Source organism: Trachemys scripta, chromosome 8, assembly GCF_013100865.1.
Source record: "Trachemys scripta elegans isolate TJP31775 chromosome 8, CAS_Tse_1.0, whole genome shotgun sequence".
NCBI lineage: Eukaryota > Metazoa > Chordata > Testudines > Emydidae > Trachemys > Trachemys scripta.
Window position 1 is genome coordinate 101,491,036 of NC_048305.1, and position 18,123 is coordinate 101,509,158.

Sequence of the window (18,123 nt, forward strand, 5' to 3'; positions counted from 1 at the left end):
TGACCTCCTGAAGTCCCTTCCAGCCCTGATATTCTATGATTCTAAAGGGTGTGTGTGGGCAGTGGAGTGCTGCAGGGTAGGGATCACAGCTCTGGGGTGAAGGTTTGGGGGGGTGGTTTGTGGGCAGGCAGATGGGGCGGTGTGTGGGTGCAGGGTGGGAATTGCAGCAGTTAGATGCAGGGCCGTATGTGAACGGGGGGGAGAGGGGTGGGGTGTGGGCAGTGGGGTGCTGCAGGGTTTGGAGGGGCAGTTGGTGGGCAGGGAGGTGCAAGCAGGTTGGGGTGCTGTGTGGGTGCAGGTTGCGGATTGCAGCAGTGAGGTGGGGGGGTGAGGGGCTGTGTGTGGACTGGAGGACAGTGGTGGTGTGTGGGCAGTGGGGTGCTGTAGGGTGGGGATCACAGCAGTGGGGTGCAGGGTTGGGAGGGGCAGTTTGTGAGCAGTGGGGTGCTGCAGGGTAGGGATCACAGCGGTGGGGTGCAGGGTTGGGAGGGGCGGTTTGTGGGAAGTGGGGTTGGGGCGCAGGTTGCGGATAGCAGCAGTAAGGTGCAGGGGGGGTGAGGGGCTGTGTGTGGACTGGAGGAGAGTGGTGGTGTGTGGGCAGTGGGGTGCTGTAGGGTGGGGATCACAGCAGTGGGGTGCAGGGTTGGGAGGGGCAGTTTGTGAGCAGTGGGGTGCTGCAGGGTAGGGATCACAGCGGTGGGGTGCAGGGTTGGGAGGGGCGGTTTGTGGGAAGTGGGGTTGGGGCGCAGGTTGCGGATTGCAGCAGTAAGGTGCAGGGGGGGTGAGGGGCTGTGTGTGGACTGGAGGAGAGTGGTGGTGTGTGGGCAGTGGGGTGCTGTAGGGTGGGGATCACAGCAGTGGGGTGCAGGGTTGGGAGGGCGGTTTGTGGGCAGGGAAGTGCAGGGGGTTGCGGTGGTGTGTGAGTGCTGGATGGGGATTGCAGCGGTGAGGGGCTGAGCAGGATCCGGGGGGGGCAGGGTGGGAGGGGCTCACAGCTGCGGAGCGATGGGAGGGTGCATGGAGGGGTCCGACCAGTGGCGCCTGCAGCTGGGGGCACGGTGCAGGAGGGGTTGGAGGGACGCTGTGAGCACAGCGTGGGGCCCCGCCCCCCGAGCGCTAATGCCACTGGGCTCCGCGTATCACGCATGCGCATAGCCTCCGAGGGCTTTGCTCGGTCTGACCCCGCCCATGGGGCTAACGTCATTCCATTAGCCCCGCCCCCGCCCTGGGTCACATGGTAGCGTCCGGAAACGTTCCGGTTGCCACGACAACGGCGTCGTTCCTTGCGGGCGGGGCCGAGCTAGCGGCGCGGCGCATCCTGTGCGGGCCCGGAGCCGCCCTTCCCCCTCCGGCCAGGGCCCCGGGCAGCCCCCGCGCCCGGCCCGGTCCCCCAATGCCGCGGAAGGCGCTGGTCTGCGCCCTGGAGCTGGAGCTGCGCTCGGTGAGTGGGCGGGGCGGGGCGGGGCCTGGCGCCTGCCCCCAGCGGGACCCCGCGCTGCGGCCGGGGATGTGCCGCCGCTGCCCAGCGGGGAAACTGAGGCACGGGAAGGCCGCGGCCGCACGCCCCAGGAGCTGGAGTCCGGCTCTCATTGCCCTCGGCTCTGCCGCCGAGCTGCTCGGTGACCGGGGCTGTGGTTCGAGCCTGGGCCGCCATCCGAGCAGGCCGGTGGGTTAAAAGGCCCCGCGTCCCTCTTCGGCCCCGCCCTGCCGCGCGGTGATGGGCTGCGGCGCCCTTAGTTTCAGCCTCCTCCGCTGGCCGCCCTCGCCTTGCCCGGCCCCTGGCGGGCTGAGCGCGGGGCCCGAGGGTCCGAGTCTTCCTAGGGCGTGAACCCGCACAGACCGGGGGGGCGCTGGAGACCTGGGGGGGGATTGAATTAGTTTAGGCTGCTGGTATTTCTGATGGCTGGGGCCCTACCAAATTCATGGCTGTGAAATCTGGTCTCCTCCTGTGAAATCGGGTCTGTTGTGTGCTTTTACCCAGTCTTATATAGATGTCAGATATATTTAAAGATATACCTTAAATACCTGGGTAGTGTCATATCCAGTGATGGCTCACTGGATAATGAGATCAACACACGACTATCCAAAGCAAGCCAGGCACTTGGCTGTCTGCGTGTCAAAGTTTTAAATCACCACAACATCTGGATGTCAACAAAACTGCTTGTGTACAGAGCGGTTGTTCTTCCATCTCTTTTGTACGGGTGCGAAACATGGACACTGTATAGGCGTCACATCAAGCAGCTCGAAGCATTTCACATGCGCTGCCTCCGCAACATCATGAAGATCCGCTGGCAAGACAAAGTGTCCAATCTCGAGGTCCTTGAGAGAGCCCAGATGACAAGCATCGAAATGATGATCATGAAGTCACAGCTACGTTGGACCGGTCACGTTAGCCGCATGGATGCCAACAGAATCCCCCATCCGCTTCTGTATGGTGAGCTCTCCCAGGGCATCCGGCATATAGGTCGTCCACGGAAACGTTACAAGGATACCATCAAAGCCAATCTGCAGTACAGCAGTATCAAACCTAGGAATCTTGAGGACGCCGCCAGCGACAGAACACAGTGGCGTGCAACAGTCAGAAATACCTGCATCGCCTTTGAGGAAGACCGCTGCCGGCGTCTACAAGAGGCATGCGAACGACGTCATAGAGCATCAGCAGCGCACAGTCCACTGACCCGCGAACTTCCCATGCACCATCTGCAGCAAAATGTGCACCTCTAGAATTGGCTTGTACAGTCATCAGAGGGCACACCATGAGACCAACAATAGATGATCTTCACAGATTTGTCATCATTGGATCGATGGACTACCAGGATACAGATTTCGGGGGGGAGACCAGCGTTTCTCAAATTGGGGGTCCTGACCCAAAAGGGAGTTGCAGGGAGGTCATGGTATTGCCACCCTTACTTCTGTGCTGACTTCCAAGCTGGGTGGCTAGAGATTGACGGCTGTTGGTCAGGCGCCCAGCTCTGAAGGCAGTGCCCTGCCAGCAACAGTGCAAAAGTATGAATGGCAATGCCATACCATGCCGCCCTTACTTCTGCGCTGTTGCTGGTGGCTCTGCCCTCAGAGTTGGGCTGGCCAGGAGCTGCCGCTCTCCAGCTGCTCAGCTCTAAGGCAGCGCCACCAGCAGCAGCAGCAGCACAGAAGTGAAGGTAGCAGAACTGCAACCCCCCCCTAAAATAACTTTGCAAACTTCCCCTCTTTTTTGAGTCAGGAGCCCTACAATTACAACACCATGACAATTCAGTTTTAAATAACGGGGGGAGGGGGGAGGGATAGCTCAGTGGTTTGAGCATTGGCCTGCTAAACCTAGGGTTGTGAGTTCCATCCTTGAGGAGGCCATTTAGGGATATGGGGCAAAAAAAAAATATATATATATATGTCTCAGGATTGGTCCTGCGTTGAGCAGGGGGTTGGACTAGATGACCTCCTGAGGTCCTTTCCAACCCTGAGATTCTATGAAATCATGAAATTTATGATTTTTAAAATTCTATGACCGTGCAATTGACCAAAATGGATCGTGAATTGGGTAGTGCCTTACTCATGGCAATCATGCAAGGGAAGTGATCAATTTTTTCTGGTAAAAGCTCCTGCCCTGCAGTTTCTCTTTGGACTAAAACGTTGTTTTAGGTAAAAGGAGGAGTGGAGCCTGCTATATTTTACCCTAGACTTGCCTGGAGACAAGTGTCAGTAGCAGTGTAAATGGTGATGTTTTCACTTTCATCAGCTGGAAGTAGCGTCATCTGATTCAATTGTGTGCAGTGCAGGACATGCCAGGACTGAATACAATTGGAATTAAAATCCATATATTTCTCCAGGTGACTACTGTGAATTGAGATGTTATGGAGGAGTCATGTGACCTCAACATAACTGTCTCGTCCCATGATCCCCAACCATAATTTGTAGACCTTTGGCGACACCTTGTGTGCCAGCTGGCAAAGTGAGGTTGGGATTATGGGTGACTCTGCAAGGTAATATTAGCCCACTGGTTCCTGAATGCACTTTGCACAAAGGAAAATCGTGGATGCCATCTAAAATATGAAAATGCATTGTCCTCACATTGTCAGTGAGAGCCTATGATGGAAATGGAGCTGGTGTTTTTGCTTTCTGATTTGTTCTTACTGCTGGTAATTGCATGTTTGCTCTAAAACAGCCACATGGCCATGCACTTATTATGAGATGAAGGATGGGGAGGGTACTAGCTTTCCTACAGTTGTTCAGGGATGGCATCTTGGTAGGTTTCATATCAGCCTGTATCTATGGCTGTCTGATTTAAAGATGACCTTCCCCCCCAAAAAGCCCTTCTTGGCTGCTGGAAAGAAGAACTAGTATTTTCTCTTGGTTCTTCCTTGAACCCCAGGTTCTGGGTGCTGTAATGGGGTGTGGGGAAGGGTAGCCCCTACTTCCTCGCTTCTGGCTGCTGCAGTTAGGGATATTTGCTACTCTTCCCACCCTCAAGGTTCCAGATTGCAATCAAAGGAGGCTTTTTAGTTATATCCACCAGCCTCGGTTCTGAATGCGCCTTCCTAGAGAATAGCTCCAGTGCCTGCCTTTGATGCTGCCCGTACCTTTCCCAAGTAGCCGCAGAGTGAACTTCACCTGATTCTTCATTTCACTGCCAACTAGAGAGTTCTTACCTGCAGCAACATACTGAGTTACTAGAGCCGTGTGTCTGCAGGCTAAGGAAGTTAGTGTTCCACCCCTTTACATTCCATTCACATTTGGAAGGTTACCTTTGCAACCGTATTGGCTAACACCTCATTGTAAGTGAAAACTCTGTAGGAGTTGATGGGCACTGTTTGTCCTTGACACTGAGAGCATCTTATTTGTTAGTAGAGAGTAGGCAAGTGGATTTTTGAAGCCCTGAGTCTGGAGTTAGTTAAATACACACACACACACCACAGTCCTAAAACTGCATGTAAACTCAAAGAGCAGGACTCCCCTTCAAAGGAGATCATGGTTCATTATAATATGCTGTCCCCTTATATGAAATGAGTTTGGTGGGTCTCATTCCATTTCTTATTGGATGCCTGTTACATCACAAGACCACTGCGACCACACATTTTTTGGTAAGCTTGGCACAGAAGACACAAATTGAATGAGCATGGATGCTGATCTAGTTTGTTACTGTATCTTTACTGGTGGTCCCTCCAGATCTGTTCTGAGATCAGTTTGGGGGTAGCACTGCCGCTCCCCTAACTGTACTTGTCTTGGGGATAATATTAACATATTTGTACATAGCATGTCACAAAGCATAGAGTAAAACTCTCCATTGTCCTTAAGCGATGCAATCAAAGAGGGGCTTCAGCGTAGTTGCCAAGGTCTGTGCAGCTCCATGTGACACATTATGGAAATTATTTAGTGAGTTAAAATGTATATTTGTAATTCACTGGTATATACCCATAAATTGGCTTTAAAAATTGTAGATTTAGTGTTTTTGCAGCTCTGCTAAATGAAGCCCTTAGTTTGTCTACAGGGCAGCAAAAGTGCAAGCTTCCAGCATACCCAAACGATGATCTGGGAAGAACTTCATTTTTCTGGCAAGGCAAAATGGGAAACTGAATGAAACTTGGGTCTGTCGGATTGGAGACTTGGATTCTGTTCTCAGCTCTGCCTTCAGTGACCTCCTTCAAGCTTTCTTTTTTCTTATCTGTAAAATGGGGGAATGCTAGCTGCCTCCTCTAAGGTAGAGATATGAGGCCTTGGTTATAAGGGTTGTGATGTGCACAGAAATATTAAGAACATTCAGTTGAAGAGCTGAGACAAACTCGTTGTCTCTTAGCTTGTAGTTCAGGGAATCTTCCCCTAGGCTACAGGGGGTTGCATGGGGAAGTCTCTCTTGCATTCATACTTATGTATGCATGAGTTTCATGCAAGAGGTGTAATACTTGGCAGGTCTGCTTCAATCTTTAGGACTATTAACCTGGTGCCTTTCATCAGAGATAATAGCTCTTGGAGGGGGAAACCTTTTGCTTAGCTAATATATGTTTTAACAGACTTTCTTGTTTAGACCATAGGTCCCCATTAAATTCCACAAATCCGATGCTTAATTTGTGCCGGGGTGAGCTCCGGCACCTTTAGGGTTGGCCGTTCATAGCCCCAGCACATCTGGGTTTGCTGCGTCAGTTATGAATGTAAAAAAAATTGCTTGAGCCCCGGCACCTCTTTCATTACAAATTAAGCACTGCACAAATCCATCGGATTTAGCCTCCATAACTTCTTTCATTCAAGGATTATTTTTCTGTGATATATGAAGAATCTTTCTTTAGGTCCAGTAGGCATTCCTCATGCAAAATGTTCATCTGAGAGAAGGAGAACTGTAGCAAACATACCTCACTTCATTCCTGTCACTCTGCTCCCTTTCTCCTCTAGCTGGCAATTGAAAATCTGAGCACTGCTTCTCCTGCAACCTTGTGTTGCAAGAGGCAACCTCACATTTATAATACTGTGATAATATGAGAGCAGCATAAACTGAAGTGAAAGGTGACTGGGAATTCTCTAGCTGGATCACACAGCAGAATCATCAGAATTGGAGAAAATAACATATAGCTGTGGGGAAGAGATTTGTGTGTGTTCTTAATGTGAGAGAACAGCTGAGAATTGTGTGATGTACATCACAGCTTGAAAAAATGTATGAGATGCTCAGTAGCCAGAGAACTAAACCCATGAGTTAGAAATAGATGTGAAAGACAATGCAGTGTCCACCCACCAGCAATGTCCAGGAGTATCTCTCTAGTAAAAAAGTCCAGTCTCCCTTTGGGACTCCTGCGGTACCCAAACTTTGCAACATCAGGAATTGCATTGGCAACTTCCCAGGAGCCCAAGAGCTACACTTAATTCCCACATACACTTCCATAAACTTAAAAAAATCCAACCCTAAAACAAATGTACCTTTCTTAGGCAGATTGAATTAGTTCACAAGCAATAAAAACTACCGGTTCATCAGCTGAGTCCTCACTGCTGGGAGGCTACATTTTAGGACTTGGACTGCTTTTGGCTCTTGGGACGTGTTTTGGATATCTCGTGTGTCATTGTTTGTTCAGTATAACCCTTAATGATTAAATGATGTGGATCGTGAACACCAGCAGCTATTATAAAGTGTGACCTTAAGATTGGGGAGTCAGGTTCAGCTCCGGCTGAAGTTAATGGAGCTGTGACTGCTTACGCTAGGGGAGAACTTAGTCCTAAATATTTTAAAACGATAAGTATTTGCCTTACTATAAGTAAGGACGGCTAGAATTACTTTAGAAAAGGAGGGTGTGCCACCGAATGTTACCATACGGTTCCCAAGCAAACAACTATTTTCATCTTCGCCCATTCTATTTTTTCTCCCAAATATAACCATTAATTCTAATGCTGAAGCTCAAGTTTGTATAATAAATATGTTGTTCTTCCAGATAACTTGCCCTGGAGTATTGCTGAAAGACAAAAGTGAGCTCTATCTCAGCGCCTGTGTATTTGGACAGTACAAAAGGACTCGATGTGTCCCTGCAGCATTTCCACTCTTCTTAGAAGAGAAACTAGTATTTGAAAAGGTATGAGCATAACATCAGACATGAGCATTTAAAAAACAAAGAACCAGAATCCCCAAACACAAATGATCAAACTGAACATGGTATTGTATTACTACTAATTTCAGCAGCTCTTCAACACAAAAGACATTTGTTTTTTCAATATAGATATGGTAATTTAAAATAAATTTGTGAGGATATGACCATAGTATATCATAAGGATTTTTCGGTTTTTGTTCGTTCTTCTTTTACGAAATGACCTTTTTTTCCCCAATAGTTCCTCTTAGTTCCTGCCAAGTGTTATGCTTCTTAACTGTAGGTCAAAATGGAAAATAAAAGTAGGGAATAGGGAGAAGAATGAAAATTAAAAATCACAAAGTTAGATTATAAAAACTATTCGTAGCAAAAAGACAGAATATGAGATTGGGCTTTCTGGTGACAGCTCTCTCCATATGAGCTGTTCTTTCCTGGTTTGACGTCGCAAGAGTCCCCTTGATGGCACTATAGCCTTGTAATTTACCGTTGCCTATCGCCTCTTCTGTGTCCCTACTAGTTTCATTGTGAGTGCCATAGGAATAATGAAATTCTGTACCTTACAAACATGATTCCGGTTTTTGACTACTCATGAATAACAATACTTTGCATGTCTCTAGTGCTTTTCATCCAAGTATCCCAAAGCACTTTCAAAGACTGACTAATTAAGCCTCAACAATACCTTTGTGAGATAGGTAAGGCATGGAGAGGGATAATTTCACCCACCATTGAAAGGCAAGGTGGAAATGGAACATAGCAGCTATTTAACAGTGCATAACTAGAGTACAAAACAACTTAGGACAGGAAGTGCTGATTACTGTATTCAACTGAAACTGAGGGAGAAATCTAGGTGTATTTATAGAGTGCAATTTCTTAAGTAGGAATTTAGCCAGAGCAGCGGGAATAACATCCGTGCTCTTACAAAGAGTGTCATTTAATAGCTTGAGGTATTCAGGTTCTCTACTTTTACATCTTCAAAAGTTTGGTACCTCCAGCAGTAGGGTGTCCCTCAACAGCATGCAGAGGTAGTGGCTCAGTATTGAATTGGTAGGAAGAGTGCCAGCTGCTGAACGTCCAACACTACTGTCTGCAGCTAAAATTGCTGTTTACCCTCTAATTGGGTGTGATGTTTGTTTACAAATCTCATTGAAAAATTCTGTAATGCTACAGTCCATATTCTGAAGATGAAAACTTAGCATATTGTCAATAGAGTACAATTTAGGCATGCTTTGCAACTGTTCAGCGGAGTTGTTCTTCTGCAGTTTAACTATAACTTAATCTATTTTCCCCTAGAAATTATAATAAACTAGTCATTATTTTAGCAGGACTTGCAAAAATGTTTTGGAGAGCTGCTCTTCTTGGCTTTACAGCGGTAGTTAGTGAATGAACGGTATTCCCAGGGTGGTGCTGACATGATCAGTAATAGTTATGCACAAACAAGAATGTAATGGAAATGTGCCACATTATTTTAAGTTCAGTTACAAGTGCCAGAAGAATTATCAACATTATACAAATGGAAAGAAGAAAAAACAAAAGGGAAAATAATTCTATTTTCAAATATCTAAGAAAATTGTGGGATTGCTCAGTGTAGAAAACCCAATAATTAAAAAAGCTGCTGACATTGTCCCTTTCATCTTTTTCAGTTAAAGATGAAAAATGAACTTTTCTAACAAGATTAGCTATTTGTCTTTTATATTGCTGAAATTTGTGCAGACTGCAGTTGCATGTTCATGTGATTGGCTCACATAATTTAGATGGAGAGGAAGAATCTTGAAATGGTTAGAAATCAGCTGACCAAAAGTGCCATCTTTCTAAGAAATAGATTCTGTCTCAGTGCCAGGTTATAATTTCAGTTTTCTGTTGTTTTGCCTATGGGGAATAGTACTGTTTGCAATAATCAATCAAAGGCAAACTTTAGTTTTCTCTAAGCACATCTTTTATTTCTGATCAAATGTGTCCATTACATTGCTTTTAATCTTTTGTTTTAGGTATTTACTGATGTAGTTGATCCTGGAGAACTTGTTGAGCTACTTGAATGTAGGTTTTGCTTTTTATATACATTATATTGTATGCACCTAGGGCTAGATCCTCAGAAAGAGGGCTTAGGCTCGGTATTGTGGTGCCTAATATGTAGGCATTCTGCTTCCCAGCAGAATTCATGGCCACGAGTTTGGTGCTTGGACTCTGTATAGAATGCAGTGAGGAGTTAAGTCCCTTAAAAATAATCATGGGGCAAAAGAAAAAGAGAGACTCTGTCTCCTAGTAGTTAGTGCTCTTTCTGGGAGACTCTGGTCCAGTCCCTGCTTCAAGGAATATTTAAGTATTTCATATAAAGTAGAACAGCTTTAACAGAAGAGATTGAGAGCCCTGCATGAGCTGGGTTCCGAGTTGCTTAGCAGTGTCAGGATTTAAACAGTTTTGCTCATGCCCACAGTCACAAATTTAGATGCTTAAGGGACTTTACCAGTGGAAACTTAGGGGTCTGGTTAATGTAGGTTCCTACGGGATTATGTGACCACTGAGTAGGGGTTTTAGAAGATCTAAAGTTTGAAACTTGGGTGCCTAAAATGGCATTTAGACACCTGAATTCCTTTATGGATCTAGCCCTTGGTGGCTAATATATTAATAATATGGAATCTAAAGATATTTTTGAGAGTTGAGGGGTTAGATAGGAAAACATTCTTACTATCTCTTTGAAACACTAGTGGCTTAAGAATGATCTGCTACAAATATGTGTGATCATTCAATGAAATACTCATTGCTCAATGTGTGATCCTTCAAATGTGAGCCTAGGAAAGTTTTAGAGATGTGATGGATTCTTTTGATAGTAATAACTTACCAGGAATACAGATAAATAAGAGGTCACTTCCAGAAATCTCTAAATTATACATTTCTTCTAGTGTATTCAAGAGAGCGAAATTTAAAACAGTTAAAAACGTAGCTTATTCACATACAAAGACTTCAGGAACTCAACAAACTGACCACATATAGCAAGCTCTGTTCAAATACACCTCTACCCCGATATAACGCGACCCATTATAACACGAATTCGGATATAACGCGGTAAAGCAGTGCTCCGGGGGGTGGGATGGGGACTGTGCACTCTGGTGGATCAAAGCAAGTTCGCTATAACGCGGTTTCACCTATAACGCGGTAAGATTTTTTTGGCTCCCGAGGACAGCGTTATATCGGGGTAGAGGTGTACTTTGAACTTCACTGAGTGTGTTACCTTGTCAAGTGATTGTGATTTTATTAAACAGAGTGACTCCACAATGAACAATGTTGCCATACATTGAGCATGATGAATCGTATTAACAAAGTATTGTGCCTGAACTAAAACTCCAAATCTAGGTCCCCTTAAACAATGCGAGAATTATAGTCCAGAACAGGATCCAAACTTCATGGCTTCTCTGTAGTCTCTTCAGAGGATTGAATCCATCTACTGCCAAACTTGACAGTGTCTGTTATAAGCTTGAGCCAATAATTTATTATTTGCATGATGGTAGTGCCTAAGGGCTCCATTGTGTTAGCTTAGATTTGTAGTATTCATATAAAGTGTTCATAATCTGCTCTTATTATTGGTACATCATAATTGTACTTATTCCATTAGCCCATACATTGTTGAGATGTTTAAATCAGTGAATGGTTGCTCTTTTACTTTGCATATTAAAATTACTTCTGATCATAGTTTATTTTTTGACTTATGAAAAAACTTTTTTTCCTTTCTAGTTGACACAGCAGTACTTGAACTAATACAACTTGTTCCTCCAGGTATTGTATCAATCTCTTCATAAATTATGCAGTTTAATAGGTGAATTTCCATGAGGACGTACAATCATTTTTCTCAACATACCAACCATGTAGAAAGCTCTTCAACAAATAGTCCTCCTGAATATAAAATGTTAATAGATCAAGAGGATCTCATTTTTGAAAGAGAATAAAGCTAATATTGAAATGTTCCATTTTCAGGCTTACAAAAGTGATAATACTTTAAAAATTGAAAATAAACCGAAATCACTCAATGCACACTTATTAAAGGCATCAAAATTCACTTGTGGTGTGTCTGCCTGTGAGGTTTCAAAGTGCATAATCTTGTTCTCAAAATGACACTTTTCTTTTACTTTAATGGTGACCGCTGGGGAAAACCCTTATCCACGCTATAAATATTACAGGTCTCTGGGGAGAGATGAAGATAATAAATAATGATTTGTCATATTTCTGTTATAGGTTTGTGTGATTATAAAAAATCTATCTTAATGAAATTCAAATGTTCCCATGGATAATATAAATCTGCATTTGAAGCAGGACTTGTTTGAGAACTGTGGAATTAAAAGCACCCATAGTTACAGGTCCTTAATAACACCACAGTAAGCAAGAAAATACTTGTTTCTCTCAGTGGCTCACTGGGATATTTATACAAAGAAACAAACTGAGTGTGGATTTTGTTGTTGTGGGAGTGTAGGAGATTTTAGAAGGAGAACGTTAATTTCAGGGGCTCTGAGATAGCTTATAATGGACGTTTGGAAAAGTGACTGTGGTAGAACAACTTGAAAGTTTTATATAATCTATCTTGTGTTTTTTCCTTAAAAAAAATAGAACAAGATTTGAGGATCTTGAAATACTCTTTTTGATTGTACCTAAATTCCTTTCTGACAGCTGGCTAAATCTCTGATTAACAACCATAATTGTTCTGTAATACAGATGTGAGATGTGAAGTTGGCTACTGTTAGAAAACCGTTGGCTGTACATAGGAGAGGAAGAAGGAAAGAAATTGAAGAAATGTTGTAGGAAAACCTTTTACATGTCTCTTAATGCAACAAAGGCAGTCTGATTTACATACATTTGATACAGTATTGAGTAAAAGCTTAAGGGCCCAATCCTGTGCATTCTTACTATCGGGCATAGTCCCACTTTAGTCAATGGTCTTATGGCCTAGTGTAGTAAGAGTTCACTCTTCATTTTTAAAGGTAAAAACTTGTACTAGTTTCGGCATAGTCTTGTGCATGTGTGTCTACACTGTGTAACTGTTTCCCAATACATTAAGTACATATTTCCTTTTTAGTGGGAGAAATTCTAGCCACTTATGAAGAAAATACAAGAGATTTCCTGTTCCCTGACCCTAAGCTTACTCGTGGGCACCATGGTTCAGATCGTGAAGTTTTAATGAAGCGGTCTTCTAGTTTTACAGTAAGTGCATACTGTGTATGGTACTTATGATACAGTGTGTTTCACAGAAACAGCTTCGTGTACTACCTCAAGCCAAAAGTGATTACTTTTGACAGATAATTCAATACCTGAAATGGCAAGTCCTAATCCAAGGCTGAACTTTGTGAAGATAGAATATGTCTGCTGGAAATGTTATTTTAACTTGATGTGCAAACAATACTTGTATAATGTGAACAAGTTAGTATCTAGATTGCTTTGATATATAGTACCATAGCCTTTATTTCTTCTTTTCACCCATCCAGTGGGTGGGAAGCTAGATTTACTACCAGCAGGAACCATCAAATTTTACAGCAGTTGAACTACGTAACAGGGTAACTCTCTCCCCCACTTACTCTTTTTGTTGCATTTTTGTCTCCAGTTACATCGGAAACCCTCTGGGTGAAGGTCCGTTGATCCATCTGTTTGTACAGCACTGTGTGCAGTGTGTCTCCAGCACTCATTGGGGCTTAAGGGATCTCATACAATAAGAATGAATAATCATAACCTGTATTAAAACTTGGTTTAGACACTGTTATAGCTTTGGTTGTCCCTTCTAGAACTTGTCAAACTCTCTTTAGCCTCCATTCACATTGACTGGCCAAGCCATTTTAGAAACTAGCCACATTTAGGCTTTCAAAAAAGCCATAATAGCTGAGGGGTGATTGGCAAAGTGAACAGAATGAATTAGCATTGATCTTTTGTAGCTGTGGGCTCAAATGTACACTAAATGAAAATAAGTTTGGTCTCAGCCTGCACCTTGGTAGGCGTTTAAAGCTGACGATTCTCAGATGGGAATGGGGTAGTCCTGAAAGCAACTTTAAAGGAGATATCATTAAAGTGACAGAACACTGAGATTGGGATGATTTGGGGCTCAATTGACCTGTCAGTTACTACTAGATTTCTTAAATTCATGATTAAAGGTCAAAAATGGCTTGCAGCTGGTACACTGTGCCCCATGAGGGCAACCTGAAAATCACCCTGTCAGTTACAAATAGAGGTGACAGGTTTCAGAGTGGTAGCCGTGTTAGTCTGTATCAGCAAAAACAACTAGGAGTCCTTGTGGCACCTTAGAGACTAGCACGTTTATTTGGGCATAAGCTTTTGTGGTCTAAAACCTACTTCATCAGATGCATGGTGTATATATATTATAGTATATATATATTACAGCACATGAAAAGATGGGAGTTGCCTTACCAAGTGGTGGTGGTGGGCGGGGGGTGTCAGTGTAACGAGACAATTCAATTAACAGTAGAATACCAAGGGAGGAAAAATCACTTTTGTAGTGGTAATGAGGGTGGCCCATTTCAAACAGTTGACAAGAAGGTGTGACGGTAGGGGGAAATTAGTATGGTAAAATTAGGTTTTGTAACGACTCATCCACTCCCAGTCTTTATTCAGGCCTAATTTGATGGTGTCCAGTTTGAAATTATTTCCAGTTCTGCAGTTTCACATTGGAGTCTGAGCATACTTCATTTAAATGACTTGAGTAGCAGAGATGGGCTTATGATGATAGGTTGTATTTGAATGAACTTTGTTTAAATGAACATTTAGTTGGGTGAGTTGGAATCCAAATAGGTGTGTGTAAGCGATTTCTCCTGTACCACAAAATTGTAACATCATGTGATGCAATTTGAAGCCTGCTTATAACCAATCCAGATCTGGACCAGGAGTGTTTTTATGTCAAAATTCAATACACAGGTGCACCTTGTTTTGGAAGATTCCACAATAACTGCTCTACACATACCTTTTTTTTTTTTTTTTTTTTTTAGCATCCTATCTGCATGTTATCAAATATATTTAGTTTGATGATAGATACTCTAATGCAGTATGATTTGCTTTTATATTGTAACTTCCAATATTAATAGGAAGGTTTTTCCCCAAAGAAAATAGTCCTATTATACATTGTTGTTTAGGACTTAGAGTAAATATTTGATGGTGGGGTAGTATTAAATATGAAACTTATTAGAATTTTTTTTAATTAAAATTTGGAATTCTTTAATTCCATTGAAAAGCTAGTTCATGTCTCCCCAAATTCTTTATGGTAAATCAAACGTATTTGTATTTGTATTCATTTTGAAAGGCTGTCTACCTTTTTGTGATACAAGCGTCCAGATAGTTGGCTTTTTGCAACAATCCCTGTAATGAACCATAGTAGTTCAGCTGTGCTTTAGGGCCTTTGATTCTTGTTGAGGTGTTGAGCTGGGGCATTGGCAGCTGCATAATGAAGCTGTAGCAGCCCTAAAAAGACTGGAATGATGGAATGGGAAAAGGTGCTCCAGTCTCTCTCACCCCCAGGAAAGTATGTGGAGCAGTTTAGATGGTGAAATCCGTTCCTGCAGAAGCATGTGTACCTCCTCCCTCCCAGAAACATGGAATGGTTTAGAAGGGTAATGTGGGTAATGGCTGTACCCCAAGAATAATTTAAACAATTTGCATCTCCTTTCTCTAGCTGATGGTTTGGGCAGCCATGAGGGAAACAACCTCCCCTTCCAAACCAAGATGAAAGAGTCTCAAATGTTCCTTCCCAGATCCCCATCATACCAGCTGTGTTTCCTTTTGGGTGGGTCTCCCTCTACTCTCTAAATTGTTTCAGATTCCTGAGGTTTGGAATGATGGGTGTTTCTGCCCCGCTCCTTTGCTCTCTTCCCTCTTGGGTGAAGGGTGTTCTAAGCTGTACCAGTAAGATCTACTTGCTGTTCCGGTGGGCAGCAATCAATGTATGTAAATTTTATTGCAAATGGTAAAATATTAATCATGATCTTGAGAACCAAAAGTACTCACCTTATTTCCACACTAGTCAATTGAGTTCTTCCCACAAGAAAAGTTATAACAAGCTGCCGTAATAAGTGTATGTGACGGGTTCGGTCACAGAGATCCCCTTGGGACTGTCACCTGCTATGCTGAAATTACCTCTGAGCCATTTTTTCCTGCCAGCTTGGGACTCCAGAACCCTGCCTTGTTGAGCCAGACACACTAGCCTGCTGCAACACAGACCCAGGGTCTGGGCCACGCCCCGACAGCTGCAGACTTTAACTAAAAATAGCTCAGCAGGTTACTTGTCTGCAGCACCAGACACCCAGCTCCCAATGGGATCCAAACCCTGAATTAAATTTATACAGGGTAAATTCATAAATTGTCCGCCCTCTATGACACTGGTAGAGAGATATGCACAGCTGTTTGCTCCCCCAGGTATTAATCACTTACTCTGGGTTTATTAATAAACAAAAGTGATTTTATTAATTATAAAAAGTAGGATTTAAGTTTCAAGTAATAACAGGTAGGACAAAGTAGGTCATCAAGCAAAATAAAGCAAAAACATGCAAGTCAAAGCCTAACACATTAAGAAACTGATTACAGGTAATATCTCACCCTCAGAGATGTTCCAATAAGCTTCTTTCACGGGCTAGACTCCTTCCTAGTCTGGGCCCAATCCTTTCCCCAGGTACAGTCCTTGTTAGTTCCAGCAGACATCTCAGGTGGTAAGCAAGGGTTTTCTCATGACTGGCAGCCCCCTTTGTCCTGCTCCACCCCCTTTTATAGCTTTGGCACAAGGCAGGAATCTTTTTTCTCTCTGGATCCCCACCCTTCCTACTAAATGGAAAAGTACCAGATTTAAGATGGATTTCATTATCCAGTGACATGGTCACATGTCACTGTAAGACCCTTAGTCTCCATTCTTCCTGGGTTGGCCCACACATACGCAGGAAGGCTTGCAAGTAAATAAACCATTTACAACCAGTTGTCCTAGTCAAGGGGAGCCATCAAGATTCTAAACCACCATTAGTGGCCCACACTTTGCATAATTACAATAGGACCTCAGAGTTATACTTCATATTTCTAGCTTTAGATACAAGAATGATTCATGCATACAAATAGGAGGAATATATTCAGTAGTTTATAACCTTTATTATGATACCTCACAAGAGACCTTTTGCATAAAGCATATTCCAGTTACATCATATTCACACTCATAAGCATATTTCCATAAAACATATGGAGTGCAAGGTCACAGTATATTTGAGTGATAGCTGTGCTACAATAGTGCTTTGATGCCCAGTAACTTTTTCTTGTGTTAATACTAAAGGTAGCAAAAGCAAGGTTACTGTTCTGGACTTCAGCTAGGCAGTGACAAGCAGTGTCTGATTAGCACTGCTAATCTGCCAGTTGGAAAGAATCCCAAGATTAGAAATCAGAACTCCTTCAGAAAGCTGGCACTTGTCTGATAATGTCTCTAGCTAAATGTCTTACAAGGCTCACAACACACAATAAGAATATAAGGCATTCCTAGAGTTCTCTCAGAACAATTGTATTTCTTTTTTTCCTGCTCTGTTGTTGTCCTGCTGATGCTTTTGCTGATTCTTCAACATTTCTGTGCAGACCTCACCTCTAAGAACATGATTAACCTGCTCTGATTGTGACTGCTTATATAACATACTATCTTCTCCCTCTGTGAAATGTTTGCAGCATCACTTAAACAGACCTTTTCTCCCCTCCAGTATCTTTCATTAGGGTCCCAAGTGGGGAGCTGTTATTTTTTTTTAAACACAGACTGCTTTTCCTCTTACTGCTAACAGTTGCAAACCTGTCATCTGATGCTTCCAAAGTCCTTTATAAGCATTACCTAGCTTTACGGTGTTCCCTTGATCTAGTTCATTTTATACCCATTTGACAGCTGGGTAAACAGTTGGCACAGAGAGGCTGAGTAATTTGCCCAAGGATGCCTACACCCTCAAGCCAGTGGCAGAGTAGTGAGTAGAACAAAGGAGTTGAGACTCTTTGTCCTCTCTTGCTGCTAGTCTGTCAGGTTTTCTGAGGCATCCATTACTATAATACCTAGGTGCTAGTCCAAACTTGCTCTCAAGAAACGGTTTCTCTGTTGAACAAATGTCTAAAGTTTCTGTAATAATTCTTGGTCTCTTTAAGAACAGTAGGCACTTTACTGAGGCTTTTCATAGGAGATGTATTAATTCTAATTTTCTCCTTTTTAGACAGTTGATAATTCATGTAGATAATAAAAATGAGTGCTGATTAAAGAAGGTCAGCTTTAAGATGTGTTTATACCCTGTGGTTTGACTTTTTCACTAAAATTAACCACTAGATTGAATTTGTCACCATCCAGGGCGCTGATGATTGTCATGGCTAAAGGTAACGAAGATCACGTTGGGCTTTGTCTCTTGCACTTCTGATTTCAGTACTCTACGTTGGGGCCAGATCATGCCATCTCATGGAGGGTAGGGAAATCAGTGGTGTAGGCGTGGGGGAAGAAGGGGCAGAGAAAGGTCTCACTCATGGAGTTCCCCCAAAATTCTTAGGGTGACGGAAGCAGGGTTCACAATGGAAGAAGGCTACCTTGAAATCTCGGATGATC

The 18,123-nt window shown here is 43.5% G+C and overlaps 1 protein-coding gene across 2 annotated transcripts in view; it reads left to right on the plus strand.

The window, feature by feature from the left end:
- The first annotated feature begins 1,299 nt into the window (after positions 1 to 1,299).
- SPATA6 (spermatogenesis associated 6) overlaps positions 1,300 to 18,123 on the plus strand; it is a 54,671-nt gene continuing 37,847 nt past the window's right edge. The window contains exons 1-5 of one of the 2 annotated variants that reach the window (XM_034778341.1): positions 1,300 to 1,441; positions 7,404 to 7,541; positions 9,539 to 9,587; positions 11,280 to 11,321; positions 12,613 to 12,737. In XM_034778341.1, the coding sequence (XP_034634232.1) occupies positions 1,394 to 1,441; positions 7,404 to 7,541; positions 9,539 to 9,587; positions 11,280 to 11,321; positions 12,613 to 12,737 (402 nt within the window). In that variant the 5' untranslated portion in view covers positions 1,300 to 1,393. Of the gene's footprint in view, positions 1,442 to 4,346; positions 5,693 to 7,403; positions 7,542 to 9,538; positions 9,588 to 11,279; positions 11,322 to 12,612; positions 12,738 to 18,123 lie in introns of those variants that run through there. The other variant, XM_034778342.1, reaches the window with a different exon arrangement.